Source organism: Populus trichocarpa, chromosome 4, assembly GCF_000002775.5.
Source record: "Populus trichocarpa isolate Nisqually-1 chromosome 4, P.trichocarpa_v4.1, whole genome shotgun sequence".
NCBI classification, from domain to species: domain Eukaryota; kingdom Viridiplantae; phylum Streptophyta; class Magnoliopsida; order Malpighiales; family Salicaceae; genus Populus; species Populus trichocarpa.
This window is the reverse complement of record NC_037288.2, coordinates 20,229,310-20,248,218: the sequence shown is the minus strand read 5'-3', so window position 1 is coordinate 20,248,218 and position 18,909 is coordinate 20,229,310. Positions and strand designations below refer to the sequence as shown.

Genomic DNA, 18,909 nt, shown 5'->3' with positions numbered 1-18,909 from the left:
GTATTTTTAATATGGTTAATTTACAAACCAACTCAGCAAAATCAATTACGCAATTTGTACGTGATAATAGTTTTTTAATTTTATACATGTTAGTTTTTATTTTTTTTTATTAACGTAGACATTCGGCCTAGCTTGCATGCACTTCCACTGATCACACGGGCCTTGAAGTTAACGACAATATAAGCCTCCAGTGACTATCATATTAGCAACCACATGACTCGAACTTTAGATCACATGAGGAGCAAACCTCTTGATCCCAAATTCTTACCACTGATCCACCTACTAGATTATTATACATATTAAATTTATATGTGTTTCTCACGTGTAAATAACGTGATTAATATTGATAATTTATCTTAACATATGGTTAAAATAATAAATTAAAAAATTAATGGTGAAATTTGCTAAATTAAGGGAACAAAAGCATAATAAATAAATATCAACCATCTAGGTGGTGATCCAGTGGTAAAAACTTGGGATCAAGAGGTTTGCTCCCTCTGTGGTCTCAGGTTCGAGCCCTGTAGTTGCTCATATGAGGGCCACTAGAGGCTTACATGGTCGTTAACTTCAGGGCCTGTGGGATTAGTCGAGGTGCGCGTAAGCTGGCCCGGACACCCACGTTAAACTAAAAAACTTTAAAATAAAAAACACTTTATATAAATACAATTTATCAATTAAAAAACATGGAGTTCGATTGAAGAGTCCCAGTCATGAAAAAAGTTGAGACAGGTCCATGAGGTGTGCTTTCCCGTGCGGAGCTTATTTGCAAGTGTTGTGTGAACAGAAACAATTGTGATAATGTCGAATCTAAGTTCTTGCTAAAATGAACAGGGAAGAAATTGACGTGCGGATTGATTTTTAATTAATGTATTGATATTAAAAAATATATTTTTAAATAAATAAAAATATATTATATTAATATATTTTTAAATAAAAAAACTTAAAAAAATAAAAAGCAACTCTTCTGTAAAAAAAACCTTCAAGGATCATGTTCTTGTGAAAAGAAACGTTTTTATAATGGAGAATCTCACTGTCACACGCATAACCATGCTGGGTTCTTTCCAAATCAACCCACAAGTATCGAACTGACAAGTAGGTTTTTAGCCTTTTAGGTCTTAATCATAAGGAAAGGCAATAAATATTTTATTAAACTGTCACCATCACTCCCCGAGCTTCCATCTGGGTCTTACAAGGAGAGGCAGTAAATATTTCATGTGTTATGACGATCGATTGGTAACAAGTTTAAACCGGTTAGCTTATTTTTTAAAATATTTTTTTATTATAAATATTTTTAAATAATATATTTTTAATTTTAAAAAAATTATTTTTGACATCATTATATTAAAATAATAAAAAATATAAAAAATAATTTTAAATAAAAAATAAAATTTAAATTTTTAGAAATACCCAGAGTCGACTTAAAACGAATATAAGACTCCACAAAATTATAAATGAGGCTTTTTAAAATATTCAAAAAATATTTATTTATTATTTTTTATGTGTATCTAACAAGCGATCTCTTGGGCAATTTTCATTTCATAAAATATAATTGATAAATATACCTTATTTATTCTTAGAGTTCTTTTTATGAACTTAGGGTTTTGAGCTATTGTTCAAGTTGCTCATACACTTAACCGACTCTAAAAATACTGTTTGGAATGCAATTTCAATCAGCCTTGGAGTTTATTTGGGAACTCGGTTCAAACTGCATTCCTTTAAAATTTAATTTTTTTTATTTAAAATTAATTTTTATTTATATTTTAATTTTTATTTATATTTTTAGATCGTTTTGATATATTGATATCAAAACAAAAAAATTATTTTATATATTTTTAAATAAAAAATACTTTAAAACATAAATACTATTACATTTTCAAACAAACATTTATCTAATGGCGCAGAAGAGGTGCTCTTGCTATAGGACCATGGCAACCCGAACTTTGAATAAAATTTACGTTTAGTCCTAAAATTTATGAAATATTACAGATACACCCCTTCTTCCCCTTTTCGCTGTATCTTGGCGTAATTTATTTCTCCGAGTGGATAAAGGAAATAATAAAATCATGTAAAGGTACTCCTGGGAAATAAGATTCCACGGGGATTGGAGCGTGGTGAGGATGCATGGGAGTCGGGGGTGGGTGGGGCTTGTGGTTTCTACTGACACGGAATATGCAAAAATCGGAAACCCACGTGAGCCAATTAGATAGACAGCTCATTGGGAAGAAGCCACTCACATGGCTTGCTTGCCATTCGATACTCTCCCGCTGATGCCAGCATTTTTACTTGTTTCTCGTGTTTCGAAACTTCTATCCCACGTCTCCCTATTTTTTAAATTCTAATCATTGTTTAAATAAATAATCACAGTTAATGTCATAACTTCTGGCTGTTCACGAATATATCTTCTGCTGTCGGTATTAATATTAATTATTAAACTATTCATTAACAGCTTTTAGGAAACGTATTTAAAATCATATTTTTAAAATCATATTTTTTATATATTTTTAGATTGTTTTCATATATTACTATTAAAATTATTTTTTAAAAATAAAAATATTATTTTTATAAAAAATATATTTTTTTAAAAATAATTATTACACTCTCAAACCAAAATTGATGTCACCTTGATTCATCAATTACCAGATAAATCACATGCATTTTAATCCTTTTTTGTTTTTTCTCCTGTGGAGGTGATTGAGGTGAATGGATTGCTAGAATTTAATGCCACGGTTTGTGCTAGGTGCTGATGTCATCAACTATCCAATCAGCTATTACTATGATCTGTCACACGAGGATTATGATCATTCGGATGATGATTTTACTCGCTTTAATTCTCATATTAACTATAAGAAAGATATTTAATGCTACAATTTTTAGTGATTAATGAGATGACTTGTCCGCGTGCTGCCACAGGCTTATAAAATAAATACATTTGATGGTGTTATAATTGTGAACCAACGCTAGATAAGTAATAAAAATTAAAGGTATGATGAAGCAAATATTTCATGAAGGAAAAAAAAGTTGTGTTGGTGATTAAAAACTTAGAGACTGAACAAAATAATTTGTAGCAATCTACAGTGTTTTGTGAGGAAAGATATAGTGCTTTCGCCACATGATTTAGCTTTTCAGTTAATAAAAAGCAAAAAAAAAATACAAAGCTAAATTCTCTACCAACTTAATATTAAAAAAAAACCAACAAAGATAATTTTGGAAGGAAAAAAACCCATGAGAAAAGATGTTGCAGTAATTGACAATGTTTTGTGAGGAAAATTATAGCGTTTTTCCCAATAAAATAAACTAAAAAACTATTTAGATAAATATTATAGCAATCCACAGTGTTTTGTGAGAAAAACTACAACGCTTTTCTCATATGATTTAGCTTTATTGTAATTATAATTCTTAACCAACTCAATATTAAAAAAAAAATCGACAAAGATAATTTTGGAAAAAATCATAAAAAATCACATGGAAAAACACTACAACAATTCACAGTGTTTTAAAGAAAAAAAATAACAAAGCTAAATTCTTAATCGGCTCAATATTAAAAAAAAATCAACATAGATAATTTTAGAGAAAAAAAAACAAACACCAAAAAAAAAGGAAAAAATCATGTTGGAAACACTGTAGCAATTCACAGTGTTTTGTGATGAAAGCTACAGTGCTTCCCCACATGATTTAGCCTAATTTGTAATGATTTGTAATTGTAATTCACAAACAACTCAATATCAAAAAAATAAAATTGAAAAAGATAATTTGAAAAAAATTATAACAAAAAAAACTATACGGAGAGACACTGTAGCAATCCACAATGTTTTAGGAGCAAAGCTACAATACTTTCCCCACATGATTAAGCTTTATTACAAATTTAAATTTTAACCAACTCAATATTTTAAAAAATAAAATCGACGAAAATGATTTTGGAAAAAAATATTACAAAAAAAAAAACACAAAAGAAACTGGAAAAAAACTATGTGAGGAAAAACTGTATCAATCCATAGTGTTTTTTGAGGAAAAACTTGTATTTACTTGTAATTACAATTCTTAACCAGCTTAATATTTAAAAAATAAAATTGACAAAGATAATTTTAGAGAAAAATATAACGAAAACAGAAAAATATTTTTAAGGTGATTTTAATATGTTAGCGCTAGAGATTAAAAAAATTAAAAAAAATTATTATTTTAAATTAAAAATACTTTTACAAAAACACCTTTCACTACATTATCAAATATATGCCTAATATGAAACTATTAAGTAAACAATTGGATACATAGTTGATGATAATTAATAGTTGAAAATTTTGTTTTCCAATTGCACTTCAAAATCTCACAGCTTCATATATACATGTAATTTATCCTAGCCTGTTTATAAAAATGCTAACAGCGCAAGATAAATCACAACTATATCTCTTCTAAAACTCACTCGTGCTTTATTTTTAAACAATCTTCCCATGATTACAAAAAACAATTGTGCTAAATTGCTAATATTTATCGTGGATGTATGAAAATGTGATAATAATTACAGTTTAAAATATTTTTTACTCGAAAATATATTTAAATAATATTTTTAAAATTTTTAACATCAGTACACCAAAACGATATAAAAATATTTTTAAAAATTATTTTTAAAAAAACATAATTTCAACCGTATTTTCAAATCTTATCTAATCTTGATTTCTACTAATCTCAAGCAACACATGAAAATGACACCCCAAGTCCACAACAAAAGATCAATTAAAGAAAATTATAATTAATTACTGGTTTATCTTATATGGGATGCTTGAGATGTTATAGAAATTATCTTTTAAATATTTTTTACTTGTAAATATATTAAAATAATATATATATATATATATTTAAAATTTACTTATATTATTAGCACATTATAAAAATAAAAAAAATTAATTTTGAACAATTATTCTTTTAAATTCAAGTTGAAACGGGGGCGCCAAACGCCACCTTGTTCTCCAATCCCTCAACCGTGTAGGAAATTAACAGAAATAAAAAATCAGATCACCGCACAGGTACAAACGACAAAACAGCGGTTATCTCCTAAAATCCACTATTTCACCGCGTCCCGCATCATATCCACAGCGAGTACAGTCCTCATCCAAATTCGCGTATACAAAACACACCAACAAATTCCCTCCTTCCCATATAAACCACACCCCTTCCCTTTCGTCTTCCGAAAAACACACTCATTTCACCTCCTCTGAACTCCCTCTCTCTCTCTCTCTCTGATTTTTAGCAATGGCATCATCAGTGGTGAGGGTTGATCTTGATGGAAAACCAATAAATCCGCTAACAATTTGCATGATCGGTGCTGGTGGTTTCATTGGGTCCCACCTGTGTGAGAAGATCTTGAACGAGACTCAACACAAGATCTTAGCCCTTGATGTTTACAATGACAAGATCAAGCACCTTCTCGAACCGGACAGCCTCCCTTGGGCTGGCCGGATCCAGTTCCACCGTATCAATATCAAACACGACTCTCGCCTCGAAGGCCTCATCAAGATGTCAGATCTGGTATTCGTTTTCACCTCTCTAGTCATTAAGCTGTAATCAAGCGCTAGTATCTAATCATTGTGTTGATTTGTGTTGTTTTGTGGTAATGTGTGGTTCAGACGATAAATCTGGCTGCGATCTGTACTCCGGCGGATTATAATACACGTCCTTTGGATACGATTTATAGCAACTTTATCGACGCGTTGCCTGTGGTAATGCTTCTGCGTTTTGTTAAGTTTCATGTTTCGTTTTCGGTTGAATTTGTTATTGTAGTTTTCAAGATCGGTTGAAATTGTTAAAGATTCTATCGTTGCTGTTTTTTTTTTTCTTTTTGAAGTTGATGTGTGATTTTTTTTTTTTAATTTTGAATTATTTTAGGCGAAGTACTGTTCAGAGAATGGGAAGCGTCTGATTCACTTCTCGACTTGTGAAGTGTATGGGAAAACTATTGGGAGTTTTCTTCCTAAAGACAGTCCTCTTCGTCAGGTAAAATTTCGCCTCCGTTTTCGTTTTCGCGAATTATATTTATGTCTCCGTGCTTTCTTGAAATGTGTAATCGAAGAAGCATTTGTCGGTGGGTTTATTTTGAAAAGTCTTTGAAATGCATTAACATTTTAATGTTTAAATTAGCAGATCCTTTTGGATCAAGTTGCATTGGTGATATGCTTGCATTTGTAGGTAGAGGGGTTTGGTTCTGTGTCAATGTTTTATATTGGTAATATGATCATATTTAGCTCAATGGAAGGTGTGATTGCGGATTAGAAGTTTCTGTTTCATTAGTTTGTTCATGTCAAACTTGTATAATGGTGTCAGGTGTCATCAGTCTATTTTTTTATTTTGATTTGGCTGGAGTGTTGAAGGTTAGAAACTGATAAAATTGTGATCTTGTTTTGTAGTCATTCTATTATTGACTGTTGCGAGTTACGGAAGTTGTGATTTTGAGTTGCTTTGACCTTTTGATTTGTTCTGTTATTTAATTTTTTATGATATGGTTGTAGTTCGAGATGAGTGATTTTATTTGGCACGATGTGATAGGATCCTGCATATTATGTGCTTAAAGAAGATGCCTCTCCCTGCATTTTTGGTTCCATTGAGAAGCAGAGATGGTCTTATGCGTGTGCAAAGCAATTGATTGAGAGGCTGGTTTATGGTAATCAATATTGACCTATGATCTGGCAATTTTGAGCTGTTTAGGACCTTTTGTTCTGATTTCTTTTCTTAATGATGACAGCTGAGGGTGCAGAGAATGGACTTGAGTTCACCATCGTGAGGCCTTTCAACTGGATTGGACCCAGAATGGATTTTATTCCCGGTGTTGATGGCCCAAGTGAGGGCGTTCCCCGGGTTCTTGCTTGCTTTAGCAATGTTAGTCTAATTTTTTCTGCATGGGTCTTGAGCTCATTTGTTTTCTTTGGGTTCTTTGATTGTGATGTCTCCATCTTTCATTGCCCCAGGCTCTTCTTCGCCGGGAGCCGCTCAAGCTTGTGGATGGTGGCGAATCCCAGAGAACATTTGTTTATATTAAGGATGCCATCGAGGCTGTTCTCTTGATGATTGTACGTGCTAAGCTATATCCTCTTTCTTTCCTTTTTTTATTTATATTTTAATGCTAAAGGAGTATCTGACAGTGTTATATTTCATATAGGAAAATCCTTCCAGGGCCAATGGTCATATTTTTAACGTTGGCAACCCTAACAATGAAGTCACTGTGAGGCAGCTTGCTGAAATGATGACAGCGGTGTGGAATTTTTCCGATGATACCTTTCAGCTTATGTTAGGCGACTACATTATTAATCTCTTCTCTGCATCCTGAAATTGATGCTCAAACTTTTCTTGCAACAGGTCTACGCAAATGTAAGTGGAGAACCTGCTCTGGAGGAACCGACAGTTGATGTCAGCTCCAAAGAGTTCTACGGTGAGGGATATGACGATAGTGACAAGAGAATTCCAGACATGACCATAATCAATAGACAACTTGGTATTGCCTTCTTTCTTAGCTACATTTTCATTTTTCGTTAACTCTACTTTCTGATGTTTAATGTCATCTTGACATTTGTTGGGTGGACACCAGGTTGGAACCCCAAGACGTCTCTGTGGGACTTGCTCGATTCAACCCTCACTTATCAACACAAGACTTATGCCGAGGCAATCAAGAAGGTCATGTCACAACCCACAACCAGCTGAAGAAATAAATGAGACACGATGAAGGGGATATTCCTGGATGGGCTGGTAATTAGCGAAGTGTTCCAATTCTTTTTAAGGCAATCTTAAGTATATCATAATGGTTGGTTCGATATACATTACAATTTTTGTCTTTCTGGTGTCGGTAGTCGGTGGCTCAGTGTAGCTCAGGAATTTGTTTTAAAAATGTCAAACCTCGAGAAGATTCTGATGGGCAATTATGCCCGTGTCATTGTAATTTGTCACTTTGAGCATGGTCTAGGGAAGTGTTGTATTAATTTGTTGACCCGATCAAGCTTATGTTTCTTAAATTATTATTTATTAATTCAATCTTGTAAGCTTCTTTACCTTCTTGTTTGCAAAATCCTGACCTGTCAGAGCTTTGCGTCTGTAGAATGATTCGATGACATGCTTATTTTCGATGCAAATATCTTGTTGAATAAAAGAGAGAGAAAGAAAGAAAATGGATTCATGGAAGCTGCCCACAACTCTAGACATGGATATGTCTGCGCAAAATATCTTGTTGACAGGAGAGAGCGCATGTGGTGTTGTAGAAGATGAGCAAACTAGTAAAGAAGCTTCCATCCGAATCATGTTTCCCTCTGTTTCTTTACATGAGATGGGATGTCTTCGAGAGCAATCTGTTTTATTTATTCTATTGTGTATTTACGAGGGAAATTGGCTTGTTCCTATGGGTGAACATTTCCTGTTCAGTCTGATTTTGGGCAGAATAATTAATCAAATCAAAATTATTATTTTTTCAAGTTTTTGAACCGAACCGAAAACTGGTTTGAATCGATCATGTTCAGTTTGGTTTTTTCCTTTCCAAACCAATTTAAACCGAAATTATTTCAATTGAGTTTTTTCACTTACCATATTTTTTTCAGGAATTCTATCTTCGTCTTGTTTTTAATTTCATAGATCTGTGCTTATTTTCTGAAAAATCTTAGCTTTTTCAACATAGCTTTTTCTTAAAATGGTTGGGCATGCATGACAAAACAAAAAAACAGAGGTCATTTGACTTGAAACAAAAAACAAAGGGAAGATAAAAAAATAGTTTACATACATTCTCATCTGCTCATCATCCATCGAGTGTCAAACTTGATTCTGAATTGTTGTCCTCACAATATCAACATCAAAGAGAATATATAAAAGCTTTTTACTAGTTCAACATAATAATCTTTTTTGGTTACATGTGCATGGAAAATTATACAATAATTACAAGATTATGTGAGAGAATAATTACAGGATTATGTGAGAAATAAAAAAAAGAAGGATAAAAAAATTAAAAGCAAAAATAAAGAGGGGTATGTCTTTTATAGGAGGAATAAAACTATTAAAAACAAAACTGTAAAAGTAAAGAGGGCGGCGTGCCTTTGATAAGAGAAGCATGGCGCATGAGCTTAACAAATAACAGGAGCATGAAGGAGAATCAAAAAATAAAGATGCAGAGATCAAAGGGAGAGGAGAGATGCAGAGAGCAAGGGAGGGGGCGACTAGTTTTGTCTTTAGAGAAAAGCTAGTTTAGGTTTAGGGTTAGAAAAACATCTTGTTTATACTTGTTTTTTTTTTAAGTGCTGGCTTGGTTGAACCGGTTTAGTTCGGTTCAATTGGTTTTAGACTTTGGAAACCAAAATCGAATCGAACCAGAATTGTTTTGTGATTTTTTAATCGGTTAATTCGAGTTTTTTTTTCGGTTCGGTTTTTTTATTATTGTTTTTTTAGTTTTTTCAATTTAATCAGTTATTTGTTTTTTTTACTCACCCCTCATTCAAAGCAGAGAATAGACAAATTCAATAAAAAAAATCAAAAGTTTAAAAAGGAATTCAATTTCAGCATGGAATTGGTTACAAACGGGCTGTAATATGGGTGGGGGGTATGCCTTTGGGGAGAGCCTGATGCGTGTGGACACATCCAGAGATCTGAAGCCTGTTAATGTAGGCTTAAGACTTGTTAGTTCTTTGGCAAGCCCACGGATACTATTCTTATCCGTGAGTGTTGATAGGCTTGTGTTGCACCAGTTCGGTATATTGGCTAGTTTGTGTTTGTATGGGCCAGTTTTATTCTGATTCAAAAACTGTTACCTATAATTATTAAAAGAGAGAGAGAGAGAGAGAGAGAGAGTAATTTAATGTCTTTTCTACCCAAATATATTTTTAAAAAATAATCTTAAAAATGTTGACTTACAGGACTCGGGCTTGAACCTGCTCCACGGACTGGCCAAGCCTTTCGAGCTGTTGGATTGACTTGTGAAGGCGGTTTCCTGCTTTTTCCTTCGTCCATCAAGCATCCTATCACCTGTCAATTTTATTTTTTTTAAAGAAAAGCAACATAATATAATATAGTATAATCTAATTATTAGGTCTTCGATACATTCATCAGTGGTCTCTATCCTGGCCAATGCTGGTGTCTGCGGTATTATTAACATTAGGGTCTCTCTCTCCCTTCCTTCTCTTTTCAATTTCTAAAGGGCGGATTAGGGTCCTTAATTTGACTGATTTGATGGTTTTACCATTATTAGAGACGGAGGGGTTTGGCTTTATTTAGTCACTTGTCCAAAAGGAAACAAAAAGGTCGTATAAAGCACTTCCTTTCCTGCCACACAGGTGAGACTGCTTGAAGATTCCTTTTATCGGCACGCTTTTGCCAAGCATCTGATAACCTTTTGTGCAAGTTCTCTCTGTCGGCATGTCCCCTGAAAAACCACTGGGCGAGTCTGAAGCACATTTTCTTATTTTTGCCTTCTGAAAAATGACTTGTAACAACTTTGTATCTTCATGCACCATCTTCGGTTTGGTTTGCCAAGACCTAAGAATCAAATTAGTGGGGTTCCACCACCAGTAAATTTGAGTACTTTGTATACCTAGTTGGCATGAAAAAGACAGGCAGGCATATGATAGCCCAGTCCAAGAAAAGGAGATGAGTATACAGAACTTTCAAGAGCTAGAAAGTGTTGCCACGGAATCTTTTTGCTCCGACGAAGATAAGGACACCAAGAAGGCAAGTAATTAGAAAACTATTTCAAGTCCGGTCTCAGGATAGCTCAATATCGTGACCATTTTTTGCTGAAGACATCAACATCGTGACAATTCTGCATGTTTTTGGAAGTTTCGAGGCACAGGAACCATTCCGAATATATATAACTTTGACTGCCTACCCGACAAAAATCGATCGCTAACTGGGCCGAAATTTCGTTAAGGAATTAATTCCTTGTCCTTTTTCTCACATGCACTGAAAATCTGAATTCGGGCAAGACGCCTATGCGCAAACAAAGTTAACTCCGAGTGTAACTGAGAATAGTATAGGTGAGATGGTAATTCAAAAGGTCGTGGCACTCGAGATCGTATGATCAACTCCTGCTCTTGAATAATCACTCCTCCTGGCATGTTGAAGGTTGCTTGGGACGAAAGTTAGGATCGGGCCTGTGACATAAACAATCTCGAATAATGGAGTACTAGTAGGGTAATCCGAGACATGTATATAATATATGGTCAAAACAATCAATTGTTGTTCCTTTTGTTTGCATTAATAAAATTATAACTTTACGTGAAATTAGAGGTGAGTAAAAAAATTGAAAAACTGAGAAAATCAACAAAAAAAAACAGAAAAAACCGAACCGTGAAAAAAACCAATTAAAATTTTGAAAAAACTGATCGGTTAGGTTCGGTTTCAGTTTTATAAGCCTAAAACCGAAAAAACCGGACTGAACCCAAACCGAAAAAAACCGAAAAAAAACCAAGCCAAACTGGAACATAACCGAGCCAAACTGAAAAACGGAGCCAAACCGGTTTGAACCAGTTTTTGTCCTAAAAAACCGAACCGAAACCGGCCGGTTTGAACCGGTTTCGGTTTTTTTAAAAAAAATTTCGGTTTAATTATTTTTTTATGATAAAAACCGAATCGAAAATGATCACCATCATTTCTAAAAACACAGGACAGTATCAAAGAAAAGTCAACTTAGAGTTAATTGATTTAACTAAGACCTAATGAATTAACTTATGCTTATGATCCGATTCAACATAATCAAAATTGAATTTAATTTTTATTTTAAAAAACAAAATAATATTTTTTATTGATGTGGGTCCTATCTGAAGATGATTGTTAATAAACAAAATCATTATTTTTATTCGAAATATAATTATTTTTCTTCGAATGGGCAGTATTTTCATGTTGTTTACCGAAGCTAATTTAATGAGTTTGATTTATTGTTTTTAGTTATTAAATTAATTATTCAACAAATTGAACAGCACACAGCGTGTGAAATTCTCACTTTTTTCTTTCTCCGAGAGAAAAAGAAAATAAAACACGAAAATGCGAACCAATTAGTCTCCACATGGAGTTAATTATAATGCTCGGGGCTCAGCAGTCGATAGGGGAGGAAGGCATGACTGGGAGAATTAGGTGCCTTGCCTGTGCGCACCTCCATGAGATTATGATTATGTTCACAGCAAAAAGCTTCCTTATCCTGTAGTGCATGTTTGGTCTCGGACAACCTGGCTAGCAATAATAGCCTAACCACTACATTGGTCGACGAATGATCCATGTTTACCTCACTTATTCCTTCATTAAACCTCGCAAAGCACAGGAAGCCATCTACGTACTTTCTCTCCAGGCTGAGAATTTGAGATCCAGTTGTGTCACTCGTGGATGTGATATGGCAATTCATGTTTAAGTACTCCCTTGTGTGTAGATTATAGTGCTATACGGGGTTTTAAATCCTTAATTATAGAGCTAAGTGTAGAGTCAAGAATTAATCATCATCATGATCAAGTGAAAAGATTGAAGATTGTGGTATCACTAATTTAATCAAATTATATGTAAATCGACAATGTAAATTAGATGATTGCAGGCAAAATGTTCGACAAAAAGCGCGAGACAAACCATCATCTTTTTGTTTTACCATAAATTCCCTCATATCATTACGCTTGTCTCTCTGTTTCTCTCCTGGTCCTTGCCCCCTTACCCCAAGAATCTCGTGCCTTGTTTTATTTCCTTTGCCCACATCAAATCTTGCTCGAACATTTTCCATCACAAAAGTTTTCATTTTCACCTTTCCACTCTTCATACCATGTCGTGATCTGTGCATTCCTTTAATATGTCGCCACATGCCATTTATTTTTGCCCTTTTCACAGTCAGACTATCTTCCTAACATCCCTCCTCCTAGTCCCACCTCAAGATTTTCACAACTTACATTTTAGATAAACTATTCATGTTATATATAATGTATTTTTTAAAAAATTCTCTTCATGCACAATTACATATAGATTTAGTCTAACAAACGTGTAAATCAAGATTCTAATTCTGGTGATTTCATTTTCTTTCGTTGTGATTCTTCAAGTTAAACATTTCATTACTGTATCTAGAAAGAAAAAACAGAGTTTGTGAAGATAGAAAAGATACGTTTCACACGTTTTTTATTTTTATTTTTAGATATTGTTTTAGAAGAAAAGAGATAAAGATAATAAAAAAAATATTTAATTAAAAAGATTAGATCCATCACTGATATAATTTATGAGTAAATATTTACATTTTTAAAACTGAAGGTATAGAATATCCTTTTTTTTGTTTAAAAATAAAAATATATGTGTTATTTTTATTTATAAAATATTCTCAATTTCAAATTTATTCAATTAAAATATATAATGATAAAAGTAGTTATTATTTTAATTTTAAAACTTGATTTAAAAGTCAACCCGTATCAAGAGTCAAAGTGAGCTAACTCAAATTAAAAATAAAATTAAAATGATATTGTTTTGATCAAAATTGTTAAGGAAACTGTTTATTTTTATATTTTTATTTATGTTTCTTTAATTGAATACATTTTTATCCAAATAATAAAATTAATTTTTTAAAAAATTTATTTTATATTTTAACTACTTTATAATCAAACACAATCTTAAGAAATACTACAAGTAATTAAGTTCAATGAACCTCTTAAAAAACAAAAAAAATCTCACTTGGTTTCTTCTGCTATTTGACATGCAGATAGCAACTTGAAAACAAACCCATTTATCACCCTAATAATACCGCATAACTTGAAAATTCCATTTTTTTTCTATTATATGGTCCATCATGCTGTTAGTGGTTTTCTTGTTAACTTGGCATGCAAAATTCTCCACCTTTTAAAACACATCAACACCTACTTTAATCTCTTGAAACTTCAACTTGCATGTGTTTTTCTTAGCTGTAAAGAGGCCCAGTGTTTTTCATGTTGCCAACACGACCACATTTGACTCACCTAAGACCTCTCTTGCCCTCCATTCTCCCCCTTGTGTTTTTGTTCTGCCCTTTTCCTTTTCTTTCCCTTTTTAACACCGTGAAGGTGAAGTAATTAAGCATGTTTTTGTTTTTGTGGTTATTTGCCTTAAATTCCTTTCCTTTTTTACCCTATTGAGATTTTTGCTTGTTTGAAAAGGAAGAACAGAGAAAAAAAAGGAGGCGTGTTGTTTCTCTTTTATCTTGGTTATGGCCCCTGCAGGGAAAGTTACTGGTTTTCACAAAGAGGGTAGTGACTGGTATGTTTCTTCACTATATTTCTTATAATCTCTCAAACCCAGATTTTTATTTTTTATTTTTGGGAGGGGGGTTTGAGATTTTACAGTTTTCTTTGTTGGTTGTGTTCGGTCTTAGTTCATTTGTCACCTGTTTTGTTTTAAAGCTGTGATGGTGTGTAGCTGCCAGAATTGTGCATTGAAATTTGAATTATGGGTTCTTTTTCTTTGTTTTAATCATGCCTTCTATTGTAATTCATGGGCTTTTGAAGAAAAAAGAAGTTTTTTTTTTAAAAAAATGATCGTGGTGGTGATGGTTTGGTTGATTTCCAGAGTTAGAGAAGAGTGTCAAGTGTGTGTGTGGTTGCCCGATAATATGATTTCTTGGTGGGTCTGGCAGGTTCTGCAATGCAGGGTTGCCAAGTGATATCACTGTTGTTGTGGATGATATAAAGTTCCATCTTCATAAGGTAGGCTGACATTTACCTTCTTGTAGGGTTTAAGAACACCCGTAACTGATTCATCTTCGTTTTGTTGTTTTGTGAACCCGTCTTTTAATAATTTTGAATTCTTAATATATGTTTTATGTAAAATTGTGGCAGTCTACTCTTTTCCTTCTAGAGTTTTTGACCTAAATATGTTTGATGCTGATCACTTAATTATACTTACTCTTTTAACTATGAAACTTAATGCTGGTAGATTCTTAGTGCTGAGATATTTTTTTCTTGTAATGAAACGATGTAGTAAATTCAGTTTTATGTGTCGTGTACAATGTGTGTATCGAATCCTTCACCGAAGTCCCATTTCTTTGCACATCTCCTATATACTTGGAGTTTTGATAGTAAATCCTAAAGTTTTCAACTTTTCACATTTTCCGTTGGTTTAAAAACTCTTAAGTGGCCTCTGGGGCGTTCTGTAATGAGTATGGAGTGCATTGAAGTAGTTGTATCTGTAATTTTTTTTTAATGGAAGATAGTAGACTTAAAATGTATTCCTACAATTAGTCCAGGGAAGAAAAATGGCAGGACTTCTGGGGAACTATTTTAGTAGTCAATCTCTGGCCCTTTCCTAGATGCCTTTCAAATTAACCAGCTGCAGTTAGCAAATTTTTGGCCTCTCTTTCTTTGAATTCAGCAAAATTGCTTCTATTATAGCTTGGTCGGTGATCAAGATGTTTAAGGGGTTTTGTTTGACAGAATGGTCTATTCTGTAAGTCGGCAATCATAAGACTAAATATATCACATTCTTTGATGAGTACCAACTAGTGAAGGGTAGGCATTGGCGCGTTCCAGTTCCTAGCTCTAAGATTAGAGTAGGGCAAGAAGGAGCACGGTGTTGTTCAATAAGATAACGTGTTACACTAGCTTTCTCAATAGTTCCAGCCACTTTGGAGAAGTTCTTGCCGCTCCCCCCTTTGCCTATCTTCCTGCTCTGCCATCATACCTCCTTTACCATGAATTGTTCCTCAGACTTGTGTTGAGAATCGAGAAACCCAAAAATTTGATCTCAAGTTTGCGAAGTAACATTTTTCCTAACTTCCCTCATTTAGCTCAATTTTGATTTGAAGCTAAAATCTATCTTAGAACCACCTGTGTAGAAAACAGAGACTCAGATTCTTTCAAGAGAAGAGAATATAGCGCAGTGTATCCAGGAGAGTAAATGGCAGATAAGAATATAACATAAAGATGGATACGAGTCGGATGTGCTCTTAGTGTCAAACGTCTCTATCCTCTGCTATTATTAATTTTATTTTTGTCTGGTTATCTTGTTCTTGATATGGACTTAACACATCTGCAGCATGAGGAGATTGTAATTGCTTGCAAGAGTGAGTTCTTATTGTCATCATGATTAGAGTGCTTGGAATGAATTATAGTGTTTGGTCAGGAGTGCAATGCAGTTTTTTGGTATTACTTGATATTGTAAATAGCTTGATCTTAGGATCATTTGCTGTTAGAGGGGCCTTCTTTTTCCTTGAGACCTTATTCCAATATGCTTTATGTTCATGACACAAAATACCTTTCATAAAAATCCCTGACCATTTATATTGCCACAGGATGGAGAAAATGTGGTAGATAATGCTTTAGCCTGTGAACAGAGTGCCTATTGTGGCGCAAAAAAAACTTGGGAGTTTTAGTTTACATCTTTTTAACCATCTGGTTAGATTTTTCTAAAGAAAAAACAAATCACCATGCCTGATATGAATTTTAATATCTTATCAAATCATCCAGTGCCATCTATGCTTGATGTGATCATATTGCACTGTATTTCCTATTTGTGCAAAGATTTTCTTAATGTTGAGCTTATGATATTAGTCAAGTTGGATTTTAGAAATATTGGTAACAATATATTTTTGTCCAGTTTCCACTGGTGTCAAAGTGTGGGAAGATAGCACGAATATGTGAAGAATCCTCTGAAAAGGCATTCATCGCAGCATTTGAGGAATTCCCTGGTGGCCCAGACACTTTCTTGATTGCAGTAAAGTTTTGCTATGGATTAAGGGTGGAACTGACACCAAGAAACATAGTAATCGTGTATTGTGCAGCAGACTATCTTCAGATGACAGATGAGTACGGAGAAGATAACTTGCTTTCCAAGTCTGAAAATTTCTTCCACAAGAACGTACTTCACAACTGGAAAGACTGTATATTGGCTCTTCAAAGTTCCAATCCTGTTATTGCAAGGGCTGAAAAGCTCCAGATTATAAGCAAATGTTTGAGTGCTCTATCCATGATGGTATGCACAGATCCTAGTTTGTTTGGATGGCCCATGATGATGTATGGTAGCTTACAGAGCCCTGGTGGAAGCATCCTGTGGAATGGTATAAACACTGGGGCTAGAATCCAAAGCGTAGAATCTGACTGGTGGTTTGAGGACATATCATACCTTAGTGTAGGTTTGTTTGAAAGATTGATAAATACAATGGAAACCAGAGGCATAAGGCCTGAAATTCTTGTGGGTGCAATTATGTATTATGCCAGGAAGTACCTACCGGGCCTGGGCAGGTGGCAGAGTGGACAAAGTCGGAAAACAAGAACATTTGCCAGTTTTAGCTTGACACCTGCTGTTGTTGATCAAAAGGTTTTGATAGAAACCATTGAAAAACTCATCCCAGAAAAAAAGGGGAAATCCTTTTGCCGTTTTTTATTGGGACTTCTTCGAGTTGCTCTGATACTGGGTGTCAATCAAATGTGCAAGGACTCTTTAGAGAGGAGAGTAGGGATGCAGCTGGAAGTGGCGACCCTAGATAGTCTTCTTATTCCTGCCTATTCAGATTCTGATACTTTGTACAATGTTGACTGTGTGGAAAGGATCATCCATCATTTCATGGCTTCAGAATCCAGGATTACGTTATTTTCTCCATCATCATTGGACCCAGAAACATCTCCATCATCTGAACCTTTAAGAAAGGTTGCAAAACTGATAGATAACTACATTGCAGAGGTTGCTTCAGACATACATTTGAAACCTAGAAAGATACGATCTCTTGCAGAGGCCCTTCCAGAATCTTCAAGACCATTGCATGACGGGCTATACAGAGCACTGGATATATATTTCAAGGTCTGAAATTATTGGATTTTCTTCTGTAATACAACCTTCTTGTATGTTTCAAAATTTTTCTGATCACTTGTGGCATTTTCCAGGCACACCCTTGGCTATCAGAGAAAGAGAAGGAAGAACTTTGCAACACCATTGACTACCAGAAGCTCTCCATTGATGCCTGTGCCCATGCTTCCCAGAATGCAAGGTTACCTCTTAGAGTTGCTCTTCAAGTGTTGTTCTTTGAGCAGATGCAATTGAGAACTGCTCTTGCTGGCTGTCTACATGTCATGGACACTGAAAGTGCCCCTGCAGGTCCCATTCCTAGTGATATGTTGGGCCAGATTGTACAGAGGGATGGGTGGAGAACAGTTGTGCAAGTGAACCAGGTTTTAAAGGTAGATATGGACAATATGAGGTCTAGAGTTGGGGAACTTGAAGAAGAATTTAGTAAAATAAAACAAGAGATGAAGAGAGTGACTAAGTCACATAGCTCTCTTAGTTCCCCTCGCTTGGTTGCCAGGAAGATTGGGTGCAAGCTTGTTCCACGATCTTCAGATGCACAACCTGATACTGTTGATATTACTGGACCAACACCTAGAGCATCAGTTGAACAAGCACACCGTCCCCACCATTCGAGACACTGGAAGAGTTTCTCTATGTTTTGATAGTAATTTGATGCATAGAAGGCAGTGCAAAGAGGATCACAGTTTGTATCACATAATTGGTTTCAAATCGTATGGAAAACAGAATGCAATTTCTTCTCATCCCTATTGAAGTATTCATCTTTTGAAAGTTGTTTTGACCATTTCAAGGAGGAACCTTTAGGAATTCTCAAGCCGCAGGGTTATGGAAAGTCTTACAGTGCATTATGGAAAGTCTTACAGCGCCTTCAAAAAGCCATATGCTCCAATCCAAATCTGGACTTGTAGAGAAATGTTACACCAGATTTAGAATGGAGCTGTCATACATCATGTATTTATCATAGAGAAAAGGTGTAGTTATTTTTCGTTTGTGGTTTTTCTGCCACCCATTTATGGCATATACCTGTACAGCTCTGTGAATTGTTTTGTGAGATTGTCAAGCACTGGAAATATATCAGAAAATTCATGTTGCACGTTCGAACTTCGATCCTGCCTAGTTTCTATTTTCTTTGTGGTTTGATGTTCATATTTGTATGTTCTCAAGTACACGCATTGA

The 18,909-nt window shown here is 34.4% G+C and overlaps 2 protein-coding genes across 3 annotated transcripts; both read left to right on the top strand.

The window, feature by feature from the left end:
- The first annotated feature begins 5,098 nt into the window (after nucleotides 1-5,098).
- LOC18098003 (UDP-D-apiose/UDP-D-xylose synthase 2) lies at nucleotides 5,099-8,027 on the top strand. Its single transcript, XM_006384619.3, has 9 exons — nucleotides 5,099-5,520; nucleotides 5,619-5,711; nucleotides 5,878-5,985; nucleotides 6,535-6,649; nucleotides 6,731-6,864; nucleotides 6,954-7,055; nucleotides 7,145-7,237; nucleotides 7,342-7,477; nucleotides 7,571-8,027. Exons 1-9 carry the CDS (start codon nucleotides 5,245-5,247, stop codon nucleotides 7,681-7,683), a joined length of 1,170 nt encoding a protein of 389 aa, XP_006384681.1. The 5' UTR covers nucleotides 5,099-5,244; the 3' UTR covers nucleotides 7,684-8,027.
- Nucleotides 8,028-13,764: 5,737 nt separating this feature from the next.
- On the top strand, nucleotides 13,765-18,838 carry LOC18098002 (BTB/POZ domain-containing protein At3g44820). 2 transcript variants are annotated; one of them, XM_006384618.3, is made up of 4 exons: nucleotides 13,765-14,196; nucleotides 14,573-14,642; nucleotides 16,531-17,730; nucleotides 17,814-18,838. In XM_006384618.3, exons 1-4 carry the CDS (start codon nucleotides 14,147-14,149, stop codon nucleotides 18,375-18,377), a joined length of 1,884 nt encoding a protein of 627 aa, XP_006384680.3. In that variant the 5' UTR covers nucleotides 13,765-14,146; the 3' UTR covers nucleotides 18,378-18,838. The 2 variants fall into 2 exon arrangements, with proteins under 2 accessions (XP_006384680.3, XP_024454641.2); XM_024598873.2 differs by lacking the exon at nucleotides 14,573-14,642 and having other exon boundaries at nucleotides 13,767-14,196.
- The last annotated feature ends 71 nt before the right edge of the window (nucleotides 18,839-18,909 follow it).